The 15,322-nt window shown below is 44.4% G+C and overlaps 1 protein-coding gene across 4 annotated transcripts in view; it reads right to left on the bottom strand.

Moving 5' to 3' along the window:
- Nucleotides 1–15,322, bottom strand: part of ABTB3 (ankyrin repeat and BTB domain containing 3) — a 338,657-nt gene that overhangs the window by 133,752 nt on the left and 189,583 nt on the right. For all 4 annotated transcript variants that reach the window (XM_028829828.2, XM_028829830.2, XM_028829829.2 and 1 more), the window contains exon 2: nucleotides 5,960–6,109. In XM_028829828.2, coding sequence (XP_028685661.1) covers nucleotides 5,960–6,109 — 150 coding nt within the window. The remainder of the gene's footprint in view (nucleotides 1–5,959; nucleotides 6,110–15,322) is intronic.

Below are 15,322 nucleotides of genomic sequence, written 5' to 3'. Positions count from 1 at the left end.
GAAGAAGTCCTCATTTTTTTTTTCTTTTAACAGAAAGCAAACACTATAATTAACGACTGTCAGCTGGGGGTTTAACTGGGAGCTTGGGGGCAAGGCTGAGTGACAGGCAGAAGAGCCAAGACAAGGTCTCAGAGGACACAAATATGGACTTAGATGGGACCAAAAGCAAACTGGTCCTAAAGGGAGAGAAGCCAGGGCCTCTGCTTCCCCACAGCCCTGTGGGGATTGGGTGGACCTACCTCCCCAGCCCTACTCACTGGTTCGGGGAAGAAGACCTGGACCGCCCACCGGACTCTAAGTCAACTGTGATGTCCATTGCCCGGCAAATTTCCCAGGGCTCAGGATCAAAGACTTGCCAGCTGGTGTCAGTTTGGTGATTTTTGTGGCCTCTTGATTTAGCTAACCAAATATTTTAGAACCTGCATAGGTTCAGCTCTACGTCCCTGAGTTCAAAATTCAGCTCAATAGAAAATTTATTATCTGACTGGGTTTCATTAACAGTCCCACTCGCAGCATTTTCTTCTGTTTTTGTTTCTCAGACAAGTTCACTTTAGGTCATTCATTTATTCATTCGACATTCAAGGGACATTTCCTGAGCTGTGGGTGATGGTGTTAGGTGCTCACAATACAAAGCTGATTTGCACACAGCACAGCAGAGGGAAAAAGAAAAAATGGTTTTAATTATGACTGCCACTTACTAGATGAGTGGCCTTGGGCAAGACATTTATCCTTCCTAAGTCTCAGTTTGCTTATCTGCGAAAGGAGAAGAATAATACCTTAAAGGTATTCAAAGCAGCTGGTACACAGTAGGTGCTCCAGAAAGAGGGGATGTGTTTCTACCTCAAGCCATAACAGGCTGGACAAAGATAAGTGCTTTGGACATTTCGGGTGATCAAGACAGTTCTAGATTTTAATATGAGGCCCCAAGGAAACAGGCAAGGGTTACCAGGAGGAGTCCCAGTCTGCAGAGGTGCTCCCCTGTCTAAATACAGCCCAGCACTGATTCACAACAGGGACGGGTTCTGAGAAATATGTCCTTAGACGATTTCATTGTTGGATGAACACTGTAGACTGCACTTACACAAACCTAGGGTTACAGCCTACTGCACACCTAGGCTGTAGCGTGTAGCCTATCACTCTCAGGCTACACACCTGTACAGTATGTGTCTGTCCTGATACTGTGGGCAATTGTAACACAACGGGAAGTACTTGTGTATCTAAACATACCTAAACATAAAAAAGGTACAGTAAAAAATGCAGCAATCTTTTTTCTTTTCTTTCTCTCTCTCTCTCTCCCCCCTCTCTCTCTTTCTTTCTTTCTTTTCTTGAGACAGGATCTTGCTCTGTCACCCAGGCTGGAGTGCAGAGGCGTGATCATGACTCACTGCAGTCTTGACCTCCAGTGCTCAAGGAATCCTCCCACTTCAGCCTTCCGAGTAGCTGGGACTACAGGTGCGTGCCACCATACCTGGCTAATTTTGTTCTATTTTTTGTAGAGACAAAGTCTCACTATGTTGCCCAAGATGGTCTCAAACTCCTGGGCTCAAGCAATCCCCTCACATCAGCCTCCCAAAGTGCTGGGATTACAGGTGTGAGTCACTGCACCTGGCCCGTATTATGATCTTATGGGACCACCATCATATATGTAGTCTGTCATTGACTGAAATGTCATCACGTAGCGCCTGCTGTATTTGGGGAGGTATTGTAAGCTTTGTGAATGTTCGCACCTCCAGTTTAGTTTACAGGAGAGTATCCACAGTGCACCCTACAGAGCAAATTGCAAATCTTCAGAGTGATTTGCAGGGAACGCAGACCCAACTGCCACCCTGATGGTACAGAGGTGGGGAATCTCAGGTCTGAGTGGAAATATCTTCTGGACTTCCCTGGAGGGAGTGTAGTTTTGTGGTTAAGTATAAAAGCTTTACCTTGAGAAGCCTGGATTCAATTTTGAGCCATTCAATTCACAGGTGTGGTTGATCTTGGACAAATTGTTTAACCTCCTCTTGCTTCCATTCCCATATCATCGAATGAGGACAATAATAACATGTTGGAAGTACTTCCTGTAAACATTTAGCATAGTTCCCTGGCTCATTAAACATCAGCTGCTGCCATTATTATTGTTATTAGCTATTAAAATAGGGCTCCCCTCTTGACCCTAGCCAGACGTGTCCCTGTTTCAACAAGAGCAGGGATGACTGAGAACAAACTCTCCATCTCACCTCTGCTGCAAAAACAGTGGTTTCTACCGTCCACATTGGCAGAGCAACCTTTGAATATGAAGAACAGCTCTCTATGTACACAGAGAGCAAGGCTGTATTGATTCAGACCACAGAGCAAGCCAGTCTAAATGACAGTCAGATCAGAAAAAAAGGCAATTTTATTCCTTTCAGCCGCCGACGTGACTTATCAAAGTGTTTCCTTGTGTGCACATTCTACGGGGCTGACTTAGTTAATGTACAAAACCCATTCACAATTAGCAACACCCATTTGTGTGCCAACAACTCATATGCAAAAGTCAACATTCAATGAGGACAGCATTTAATTTACAGAGCAAATTGTCCTTAAAAACAATTTATGCGGCAAGCAGCTCCTGCAGGCTGCCTGTTAGGCAAAGAGCAGATTTGTTTAGCAAATCCTTTCTTGGAAGAGAGCGCTGGAATTATGCATAGCCCAATCCAGGTGCTGGAGGCCACGGGAGGACTTTGAGACATCCCAGGACAAAGCTTTGAGACCCTAGGGACAGTGCATGTGAGCCACATGGTATGAGGGCCTCTTCTGGGGTTGTCCCACAAAGCTATGTCCCAACTCGGTAGCCAGATCCTACATTTCTAGGGTCATGAGCATGTCCTGGAAAATACTGAAGTCCCAAATGTGTAGCACTTCTTCTTAGAGCAATGTTTCTCCAAGAATGCTGCTTGGACCTTCTGCCTCTGAATGCCCTGAGTACGTATTAAAATGCAGATATTTCCTTACCCCATTCCACTTGTAGCAGACATCTCAAAACAGCATTCACACATATTACCCCCAAATCATGGGGACATCTGACCTGCTGCTAGATCTTGTTATGTCACATGCTAATTAAAAAAAAAAAAACAGAGAACTACTATACCACAATTGAGATTAAAAATATTATGATGGTTGAATTTTAATGTAATCAGTTTCCTTTGTAATCATTTGCACATTATGCATTTAAAAATATTATTCTGAGACAGGGTCCACAGGTTTCACCAGATTGCCAAAGGTGTTGTGGCACCCAAAAGTCTCAGAAGAATCACAGGACTGACCAGTAGCTAGGAGGCCATGTGACAGGAGGTGTTTTGTAACTTCAGAGGTTTGAAGGGAATGGGAAGCCCAATTTCCAAATTCAGATGCCAGGAAAGTAGCTCTCTAGTGGCCATAAGCACCCCCTATAGCTTCGATCAGCTACTGACTCCCTTTCCAGAGGTGCAGGCCGTAAGCTTAATGGAGGGTGCCTATCTGGGTGTCCAGGGAATTCCTCTGGGAAGAAGTGGAAGTTGCATTTTGGGTCTTAAATCCCTTCATAGTTTAGGATTTGCTGGAATTTCAATACCAACTCCCACTTTAACACATTCTAGCATTTCTGTGATCAATGCTTCAATTCCATCAGTAACTAATACTCAGCTAAATTTTTTGATAATCAGTTGGATCATAAGTAAATACAGGATTATTTTCCTGTGGTTGGTCAGACTCAGAGAGCACAGTCCTGAATTTGGGGGTATATAAGCATGGTAAATTATTACTTAAACTTGGGATACCTCAACCTTGATTATCCCTTCCTTCTTTGCATCTTTCTACCTCTTTTCCCTCCCTCCCTCCTTCCTTTCCCTTCCCTTCCCTTCCCTTTCCCTTCCCTTCCCTTCTTTCCCTCCTTTTCCCATTTCCCAACCACTCTCTCTTTCTCTTCCTTCCTTCATGTTTCTTGAGGGCCTACTATATGCCAAGCAGTATTCCTGGTGCTAGGGTTACATCAGTGAGCAAATAAAATGTTTCTACTATGTTCTATATACTAGGGGGATAGAGAAATAATTTGAAAAAAAAAAACAGAATGTGGGTGGGAGGAGAGGGGAGTAGTTGATGATGGGTACTGGGCTTCTTGTTGTGGTAATACAAATGTTCTAAAATTGATTATAGTCATGGTTGCATATCCTGGTAAATATACTAAAAACTGCTGAACTGTATGCTCTACAAAGGTAAATTGTATACAAACTATATCTCAATAAACCTATTATTAAAAAACAAAAATATAGAGTATATCTTAGGATGGTAACTTCTGGGGATAAAAGTAAAGCAATGAAGGGGAGAAGAGTTGCCATAGTCTGAAAGTTCATCACCCCAAATCCATATGTTGAAGCCCTGCCCTTCAATGTGATAGTATTTGGAGATAGAGCCTTTGGCAAATGATTAGGGTTAGGTGAGTCCATGAGGGTGGAACCTCATGATAGGGTTGGAGGACTTATAAGAAGAGGAATACCTTCCCCCACCCCACCACCCTATGAGAACACAGGGAGAAGGTACCCATCTGCAAGCTAGCAAGTGAGACCTCACCAGGAACTGAATTGTCTTGCACCTCTATCTTGGACTTCCCAGCCCCCAGAACCATGAGGAATAAATGTCTGTGTTTTAAGTCACACTGTCTGTGGTATTTCATTATAGAGACCCAAGTTGACTAAGACAAGGGTCCTCAGAGTATTATGATTTTAAATACAATGGTCATGGAAAGCTTCATTGAGAAGGTAATATTTGGGTGAAATGTGAAGGTAGTCAGGGAGTGAGCCATGGGGATACCTGGAGGAAGAGCAGTTCAGGCAGAGGGAAGAGTAAGTGCAAAGGTCCTGTGGTATGCCTGCTGTGTTCAAGGAACAAGTAGGGGACAGAGGGAAGATGGAGGAGAGTGTCTGGGGAGGGTAGGGGATGGGGGGAGCTGGAAGTAATTCTGGGGCTTTGGCTTTTCCTGTGGGTCAGATGGGGAACCACTGAACCAGAGCCAGTGGAGGACTCTGAACAGAGGAAAGATGTGACCTGATATATGATTTAAGTGGATCTCACTGTGGAAATCAACAGTAGCCAGCCATTTATAGAGTATTTACCATGTGCCAGGCACCTTGGCAAACCCTCTTGTGAAAGCTGTCAGAATTAAAATGGAATCATTTGTGTTAAAATCCCTGATGAAGAGAGTCAGGGAAGGCCATGAAGGGAAGATTCTCATGCACAAATGCCTGATAACAAGAACTATCACAGAAAACCTCTGCAAAAATCACAGCCTTGCACAAAGGCCATGGTATCCTTATACACACACACACACACACACACTCTACTTATATGAAGACATGTGACTAGCAACTGCCAGTCCAATCTCAGACTGGTGCCACCCTTGTTATTTATTGATCCTTGTAGCCAAGGATAATTATCTCAAAAACAATTTTGTAATCCTCCTCCTCATTTTTCCATTAAAGACCATTGTCTTCCTTTAGCCCCCAAATACACACGTAGTATTTCTCTGAGAATATACTCTGGCATGCACATTCTCATTGCAAGGCCTATTCCCAGATAAACATGATTTTCTTTTAGAGAATCTCCTTCTCTGTTTGTTATTTAGGTTGACACCTTTATGGATGTGAGCTCATTGAATCACTGCAGCTACACTCTGGGTAGGCATTGGTATTTTCTCTATTTTATAGAAAAGGAAACTGAGGTTCAGAAAAGCTTAGGAACCTGACCCGATTTATGGTGGAACCAGGAAATGTACCAGCTTCAGAGCTCTTACCTTCCCCACGCTACTGGCATTGTTTAGTGTACACAGCAGGCACTCAATAAAAGGTGTCACCCCACTGATTACAAAGTAGTGCCCTGAGGGATTGGCATGAGGACACTGTGTCACTTCGGGCACAGACAGGATATGTCTTGAGGCATGAGAGCTGGAGAACCAACATCTACTTACTCAGTTCTGCAATGCTGCCTACGCGCGTGGCCAGCAAGGACTGCTCGATGGTCCTCAGCTCCGACTGGCTGAACATGGGCAGTTCTCCCGGCTTGTTTGACCGCTGTGGGTCTCTGTGAAGATTCAGGCTGTCTGGTAGGCACAGCACCCCTGCAGTCAGAAGGGAGACAGAGAATGAAAGGAAAACATATTGTTATTTTTCAGTTAACCGAGGCAGGGGTGCAACATTTCGCATAATCTCAAACCACACCAGAGCTGGTACTGCAAAGAAAGCCAGTGTAGGAACCAGTGCTCTGGACTCCTTTTAGAAATGGATGCCCAGCTATTTGTAAAGGTCTCTTAGAAGTCCCGATTACTGATTTTAGCAAGCATGTGGGCATTCATCTGGACACACGCATTTCCAAAGGACACAAAACAGAATCCTCTCCTCATGCCTGGAAGGGTTGCTATCCACTCCTAGATGCGACTTCTTGTGACTCTGGTGGTTGCTCCCCTTGTTCTCCCCACAAAGGCAGTTGTGGTCCCTCAGTGCCCTGGGGGAATAGTCTCTGCCTAAAATTGCTTCTGAGGGCTCACTTTGTTTGCTCAACAACTCTAGCTCTGGATGGTCGGGCTGTTACCTGTTTGACAAGGCTTCTGGCTTTCTCTGTAGAGCTGTATGTCAGGAGGTAGAAGAGTCCCCATGGGCTTTTGTAACTTGTATGGTCAATACCCACGGGAAATCCCTGCAATCCAATTATTCTCTTCCCTTCCTTTCCATTCCATAAACATTCAGTGAGAAGCTGGGAACTTACTTGGGTGGATGATTCGGAAATATTCACTCTTTCCTTTGCCACCCCAAACTCCCTAAGTCGAGTGCATTTCCTTTCCTCTTGACTTTGGGCTTGACTACTTGATTTACTTCGGTCAAAGCTGTTAACAAACACAACGGAGTCAAAAGCCTGAAGACTACTTGTAAAATCGAACTTGCTCTCTTGCGCCTCTGCCTTGGTCATAAGAAAAACATGCCCTAGGCCTGGCATGGTGGCTCACGCCCATAATCCCAGCAATTTGGGAGGCCAAGGAAGGCAGATCACCTGAGGTCAGGAGTTCGAGACCAGCCTGGCCAACATGGTAAAATCCCGTCTCTATTAAAACTATAAAAATTAGCTGGGTGTGGGTGGCATGTGTCTGTAGTCCCAGCTACTAGGGAGGCTGAGGCAGGAGAATTGCTTGAACCCGGAGGTGGAGGCTGTGATGAACCGAGATCATGCCACTGCACTCCAGCCTAGGCAACAGAGCAAGACTGTCAAAAAAAAAAAAAAAGGAAGAAAGAAAGAAAGAAAAAGAAAAAAGAAAAACATGCATTGTCTGCAAAACTGCAGATCTGAAGGTGGGAAAAGAGAAGAAAAACATGCTCTGGCTAGCCTGGCATGAGAGACACACAGAGCAGATCCAGAACTGGCCTGCAGCTTAGAGCTGCCCCGGCTGCCTGCAAAGACATATGCTTATTTGGTATGCCACTGAGATAGTGGGGATGTTAGTTACTCACCATTATTGTGGTGAAAACTAACAGATACACCTACCAAGTATCCTACTGAGGATACAAGGAACAAGGCAGACATTGTGCTGTGTTTGGGGTTGAGGATATAGTGATGGAGAGAACACACATAATCCCATGCTCAGTGAACTCCCAGTGTAAGTGAAGAAGACAGGTTGTTACACACATAGCTGCAAAACCATTTCTTAAATGCTCTATGGTAGGAGAAGGTTAGGAATGAAGGGATGTCTTATCAGAGACCTAAAGAACAAGTATCTGTCAATACAGTGGAAGCACTTACTGAATACCTGCTGTGTTTCCAACCCTGCTCGGCATTTTGGAGATGCAAAAGAAGAGGACACATTCAAATCATTTAAAACTGAAGAGATGATACTGGCATGGACAAAATAATCTGGAAATAAAATAGTGCCAATAGACAAGTGCTAAATAATTTAAACCAACTAGCAGGTGACGGGAGACAGAATGCCAAAGCCGGTAGTTAAAGTCCACTCCTCACCCTGCCTGAACCACATAGTCTCAGCAAAGGTGCCTCCTTTGAAGATGGGCACCTTCATACGGTGGGCCTGTCACACTCCTGCTCTCGTCCTCACTGCCTGATTGGTGGCTCCAGACACACGGAGCTACTCACTTTCTCCTAAATGTTTTACCTTCACATCTAACAGGGGGTGAGACAACAGGGTAGGGAACTCTAGTAGATGACTTTTTGGATAAATAAATAGTGAATAACGAATAACGGGGCCGGGGTGGTGTCTCATGCCTGTAATCCCAGCACTTTGGGAGGTCGAGGTGGGGGGATCACTTGAGGTCAGGAGTTCAAGACCAGCCTGGATAACATGGTGGAACCCTGCCTCTACTAACAATACAAAAAATTAGCCGGCTGTGGTGGCAGATGCCTGTAATCCCAGCTACTTGGGAGGCTGAGGCAGGAGAAACTCAGGAGGTGGAGGTTGCAGCGAGCTGAGATCATGCCACTGCACTCCAGCCTGGGTGACAGAGTGAGACTGTGTCTCCAAAAAAATAAAAAATAATGAATAATGGATGAATGATACAGATGACCATTAGAGTTTAATGTTTCTATAATCAGGAAATTAGTCAAGGGAAATTTTTCTAAGATTCTAATCCAATCTTGTTTTTTTCAAATATTTTTGACTGTGACTCAGAGTAAGAATATATTTTATATCACAGCTTGGTGTGCGCACACACACACACCCACACACACACTCTTCATGATTTCCATTAAAAAATTAATGGAAAATAACAGTGACCCTTACTACATGTGAGGCCCTCTCATTTGTTTTCCTTTTCACTTCTCTTCCATCTTAGTAATAAAAAATGCTGAAACTGAAGCAACAAAAGTGACATCATGATCCACTAATGGGTCGACATGGGCAGTTTGAAAACACTGTGGGCTGTGACACAGATTCACCATTTCCTGGGCACTACCTAGTGCTATACTTCAGAAATCCTCAGCTTTCAGGGAAGACAAGACATTCCCAGAAATGCTCGCCATCCAAGCCCAGCCTCCTGCCTCTCCCTTGACAGCCATATCATTCTCCTGTTCAGCCCAGGCAGGAACACACTGAGTCATCCTTGCTCCCTCTGGTTTGCCCACCTGCCAAGACATTAAGTCAGAGGCTAAGTCAAGTAGCTGTTGCCACGGCAATGAATCTTGGGCCAATTCCTCATCTGATGCTCCTGGTGTCTCTGACTCTAATTCAGGAACTTACTACCCCTTAAAGAGTTCACTGCAAAAAGTACCAGATAATCATGACCCACTCCAACATGTGACCCAGTTTTCAGGGTAATGAGACCCTTTGCTTAGGAAAAGGGGATGATGGTCAGAGGGGACTCCACAGCAAAGGAGACTCGAGACCTGGGTCCTGAATGTTGGGGAGAAGGTTGCCTAATTAACAGTACAGATGACTCACATGTTCTCAACGGGATTGCTTTCTTGGTATTTGCATTATTTGCGGCAAGTCAACAACCCAGATCTGTGTTTTAAAATGTTGCCTCACATATTGGTTGAGGCCTGAGCAAATGGGACTTGGAGACTGGAACCCAGAGCTTCAGTCTTAGCTCTGCCACATCTCACTGTTTGACTTTGGGTGGGTCACAGAACCTCTCTGGACCTCAGTTTCCTCTTCTGTGAAATGAGGGTGATAGTAATGACCTTGTTTTCCGCATTGGACTTCTGGGGATGGGAGTGAGGTGTAAGAGCGAAATGAGATCATGTGTATCAAAGTATTCTGCATGTGCTAAGCAAACAATAGGTTCTCAACGTATGTTAACTGAGAGCAAAGTCAGTTAATGTGCACTAACCCAGCTTTAGACTACTTTGTCCTTTATCATAAGAATCAACAATTTCCCTTGGAATTATTTCTCCTTCTTTTAGGGGTTATGAAATTTAAATATGGAAAGAAAATTATTCAAAGAAGCTTCGAGAGTTAGATTATAGAGATTAGAGAAATCTATAATTGATCTATTACACAAAGATTATATACCAGGGTTTAATTTTCTTTTTCCTCGTTGGAGACTCTATGTGGGGTATACACATAAACTGAAGTTATTATTTATTTTTTGTGTAAAAATCTGCTTGGTCAGGGAGAAGGTGCGAGCATCATGTTTTAGTGTCAGATGCAGGCCTGAGTTTTGGACTACTTGTCTATTTCCAGGACAGCCATGGCCTGGTGATGAAGACCCAAGTTTAGAAACAGAGAGAACTGAGGTTCAAATATGAGTTTGAGTGGACCTAAAGGAAATAATTTCCCTGGAGAGCAAGTGAACATAAGCCAGGATCCACAGTGGGCTGGAGGGGTCACGGGCTCCCTGAAATTCTGTTACTTTGAGTGTGTTGTGCATTTGTCTAAGGGGAGAGTTCATCCAAGTTCTCCAAAGAGTTTATGGGTCCTAAAAGAGGGCAAACCAATGCCTTTGATTGTCCACATTCCCATTTATTCAAGGTTTCTCTTCTCTGGGAGTGGCCTGGTAGCAAGGTGGGGTAGAGCAAGGGAAACAAGATACCAGCACTGCCAGAGCTTGATACCATCCTGCAGCTGCCCTCTGTGCAACTGGGACAAAGAACTTCCTGCTCTCCAGCCAGCTTCTGCATCAGTGAAGAGGGGTTAAACTATCTATTTCATAGGTTTATTGCAGTGATTAAACAAGATAATATGCTTAAAGCCTCTGGCCTATAGAAAGTGCCTGATAAATACCCTGTTCCAGATGTGCTGTTCCATTTAGTTAATGTCTGGATTCAAATGGCCTTGCAGATCATCTTCTCACAATCTTGTGCAACTGGAGACAGACAACCATTTGGTGAGGTCATTTTGAACAAAAAATATGAGAGCTGCTGCTCTGGGCAAAACCCTGGGCCAACCATGTCTGGCACTGTGTCTCTGATAGAGGCCATCAGGGTGCACTGCTGCCTCCCAATGTGCCTACCTTTCTAGATGCATAGGATGGCCCCTTGGCAAATATGATGCCCTGACATCCTTTCACTCTCCTCTGGGCTTTTCTCTGTGTCTATGTTTTTTTTTTTTAATTGAACGCAGGGGACAGGGATGCTATATTAGTCCATTCTCACACTGCTATGAAGAAATAGCTGAGACTGGGTAATTTAGAAAGGAAAGAGGTTTAATTGTCTCACAGTTCCACGTTGCTGGGGAGGCCTCAGGAAACTTACAATCATGGCAGAAGGCAAAGGAGAAGCAGGCACCTTCTTCACAGAGTGGCAGGAAGGAGTGACTGCAAGCAGGGGAAATGCCAGGCATTTACAAAACTATCAGATCTCGTGAGGACTCACTTACTTTCAGGAGAACAGCATGGGGGAAACTGCCCCCATGATCCAATTATCTCCACCCGCTTCCGCCCTTGACATGAGAGGATTATGGGGATTACAATTCAAGGTGAGATTTGGGTGGGGACACAGAGCCAAACCATATCAGATGCTACTTATCTACAAAGAGAAAACCAAGTAAGAGAACCATCAGCATTGATCCATCCAACCTTCAATGATAATGATGGTGGTGGTGATGAAGGAGGAGAAGGAGGAGAACAGCCAACTTTTATGGAGTACAAACTATGGGCCAAGCACTCTGCTTAGCATTTTATCTGTTTAAATTCAGATTTATTTTAATCCTCTCAGCCACACTATATGGTAGGAAATCCAACATTTATTAGGAGACAGTATAAGGTAACTGTTAAGAGCAAAGACTCTGGGTTCACATTGCCTGGGTTTGAACCCTGATTGCTTTACTTACCACTTGTGTAGCTTTAGGCAAGTAAGTATAATCATTCTGTGCCTTGATTTTCCTATCTGTAAAATGGTAATATTAATAGTGACTACCTCACAGGGTTGTAGGAAGATTTTAAAAAGTTAATATGTATAAAACATTTAGAAAAGTACCTGGCATGGAGGAAGTGTTATAAAATATTTGCCATTATTATCTCTACTTTATAGGGAATGCAATAGAACTTAGAGACGTTTGGTAATTTGCTTAAGGTCACATAGATCCTAAAAATGGGGCTAGGAATTGAATACCAAGTCTTCTGATTCCAGAGCTCAATCTGTCAGCCACTCAGCATACTGCTTCTTGTACTCAACCCCTACTCTCTGGCAGGCACAACTAGGGAACATGGTCGTACACAGACAGCTGGATCCCTGCCCTCCTGGAGCTTACAGTATAACCATATGTGAGATGTTTTCCCTGGCATTATTACCCAGGAACTGACAGGCAAGTATACAGACTTCGTGGGTGCTGAAATACCATTAACTTCAAATGGAAAACCTTTACAATTTGTCCCCATGGGACAAAAGACAAAGTCTAGAGATACATAGCGTAGATGTGTTTCCTACTTTCAGTTCCTACTAGGAAGCTCACAGCCAAATTTGCAGCCCGTGTGTACATAAGGAAATGCATTTTTAATATTTTTGCCTTTTGTTGTCTGTGGTACAATGTTGTACATATTTTTACAAGCTGCCTCAAAATCTGTTGGAAATAACAAATTAAGCACAAACAGTGAAATAACTCATTAGCTCTGTTTCTTTTGCTTCCTGGGGTTTCCATATATTTTGTAGTCATTTCTGGGGAGACTTAGGGGATCAAGGCTGGTGGATGAACAGAACCATGTAGATTTATTAAGTATGGAGTTAATTTTTCTTTACCAGTAGTTATTAAGTGAAAACCTCTGGGCTTGACGCAGGGTAATTTCTGGTCTTCAGGGCCCTCAAAGTCCTCTTGAACTTAATGGACATCCTTAAAACCCCGAGGCTGACCAGAGCTTAAAAAAGCTTTGTTGATGGGGCTTCCATCAGAATAGGTAAAATATTCCAGACTCCCCACTAAAACCTGGGGGCCAGAAGTTATAGTTCCTTGCTCCAGAATTAAGCAGTGTTACGCTTTCCAGTCTCTGATTCCTTATCTGTTCGGGTAGACTGACTGCAAAAATGGTCTCCATTTTTCACCCCTGTCCATATGCATGCATGATGATTTTGAAGTTCCTTCCATCAAGGGTCTATTTGCCCATCCGTTAAATCTTGGACAGCCTGTGACTTGCTTTGGCCACCAGAATGTGATGGGAATATTAGGGTGCCAGTTCCAAGTGTAGGCTTCAAACGGTCTTGCCTGCTTCTTCTCTCTTAGAACCCTGCCACCACCAAGAGAAGAAGCCTGGCTAGCATGCTGGAGGATAAGAAGGACACATGGAGAAGAGCCAAGGCTCTCCTAGACTAATGGACAGTCAGCCAAATCCTAAAAATGCAAGAGAGTCTGGCCAAGATTAGCAGAGCTGCCTGTTCAACCTGTAACTGACCAGACTCATAAGTGAGCCTGGCCAAGATCACAGAACCACCCTGCTGACCCACAGAGAACTGAGCAATAGAAAATGGTTGACGTTTTAAGCCACTGAATTTAGAGGTAGTTTGTTATGCTGCATATGCACAATATCTAACTGGTACTTATCAGTTATGAAACTGAGAGTTGGTTAACTTACTGTCGTAAAATGCTTTTCACTTTTCCCCATGTCGCTGTGTAGAATCTATTTGTTCTAGGCAATTCCCAACTGCCAATTTCTTTTGGGCCTGGCCTTTGGAAGAATCTTCCTAGTGCATAGGAAGGCAGGGATGGCACAGATGATAAAATGACTCTCTTGGGGGTTTCAGGCATAGCAAATACATTTTCATCTCAGGGCCCTTTCATTTGCTCTGCTCTCTTCTCGAACTCTCTTTTCTCGGGTAGATGCACAGCCTACTCCCTTACTCATTAGGGCTCTATTTGCTCAAATGTCACCTCCTCAAAAAGGCTGTTCTTTTTCTTTTTCTTTGTTTGGAGACAACATTTGGCTGTATTGCCCAGGTTGGCGTGCAGTGGCCTGATGTCGGCTCACTGCAACCTCCACCTCCCAGGCTCAAGCCATCTTCCCACGTCAGCCTCTCAAGTAGCTGGGACTACAGGTGCACACCACCACGTCCAGCTAATTTTTGTATTTTTTGTAGAGAGGGGGTTTTGCCATGCTAGCCAGGCTGGTCTCAAACTCCTGAGCTCTAGTGATCCGCCCTCATCAGCCTCCCAAAGTGCTGGGATTACGTCCTTTCACAGGTGTGAGCCACTGTGCCCAGCCATCAGAGAAATCTTTCTGAGTACTTTACTAAAAAATAACACCCTGCATCACTCTCCCATCCCCTCACTCTGTTTTATTTCTTCTTTATAGCACCTACTACTGTGTTATACTATATTATATATTATCAGTTAATGTGTTGTCTGTCTCCAGCATTAGAGTGTGAGCAACCAAAGGTTTACTTCCCAGTGTGGGGAGGGTTATGGTGTAGCATTGGGGAAGGAGCTACAAGCCCGAGATAATTGTATAAGGCTGTGCTGGGGAGGGGCTGACTGTGTAAGCCTTGGTACTCTGGACACAGGCTTGGGTGCTGCCTTGTCTGTCTCTGGCTGCAGGAGGAGAGCTGACTCTGCTAAGTCCTGCCTGACAAGCTAGGTTTGGTCTTCTGTTAAATGACCCCCAGAATGTAAAGGGGAGTGTGCTGGCGCCAGGTCTCAGCTTTAACAAAGGGGAAGAAAGCAGCTGGGGTGCAGCAGCGTGCCAGCCCTTGAATGGGCATCAGACGGACCTGGCCAGGTTCAGATTCCCACCTTACCGGCTTCCAGCTGTGTGGCCAGGGCTCTTGACTTGGCTTCTCTGAGCGTATTTCTCCCTCTATAAAGTGTTTGATACTATCTACCCTCTAGCATGGCTGGGAGGCTGTAATGGGATAATAGACAGAGACAATCTGGCACAGAGAAGGGGGTCGATAAATGTTTGCTAATAATCTAAGTGAAGGTCTCTGAAACTAAAGATTTAGGAATCCAATAACACAGACAATGCCAGAAGGCTTTCTTTTACTGTTAAATTTATTAGGAAACAAGACAGGAAATTATCAGATTAAGAAAAAATGTTTGTACACTAGCCTGGAAACCCCTTCTAAGAGACTTGGCAGTGGGAAACAGATTCAGGCTTGGTTTGTTGAAACCATTGCTTTGCGAGAGGCATGCCCCACTCCAATTCGGAAAAGCATCTGCATCTGCAGGTCCCGGCCCCAGTGATGAGCTCCTTTGGGAAGTGTCCCGAAGCTCCCAGGCTGACTTGGGGTCACCCTGCTGTGCTGCACAGTGGGACCCCATTCCTGCTATGAGCTGCTGTTTTTCTCACAGTATACTAGTGGGTAGGGGGTCTGTCTCCCCAGCCAACCTGAAGCCTGTGAGGGCAGGAACACATCCTGTTGTCTTTGTGGTAGTCAGTGTTCATGGTTGAATTAATAAATGATCCACAAA

The sequence above is a fragment of the Macaca mulatta genome, chromosome 11 (genome assembly GCF_049350105.2).
Source record: "Macaca mulatta isolate MMU2019108-1 chromosome 11, T2T-MMU8v2.0, whole genome shotgun sequence".
NCBI lineage: Eukaryota > Metazoa > Chordata > Mammalia > Primates > Cercopithecidae > Macaca > Macaca mulatta.
The sequence above is the reverse complement of the archived record's forward strand: the minus strand, read 5'-3'. Positions and strand labels throughout refer to the sequence as shown.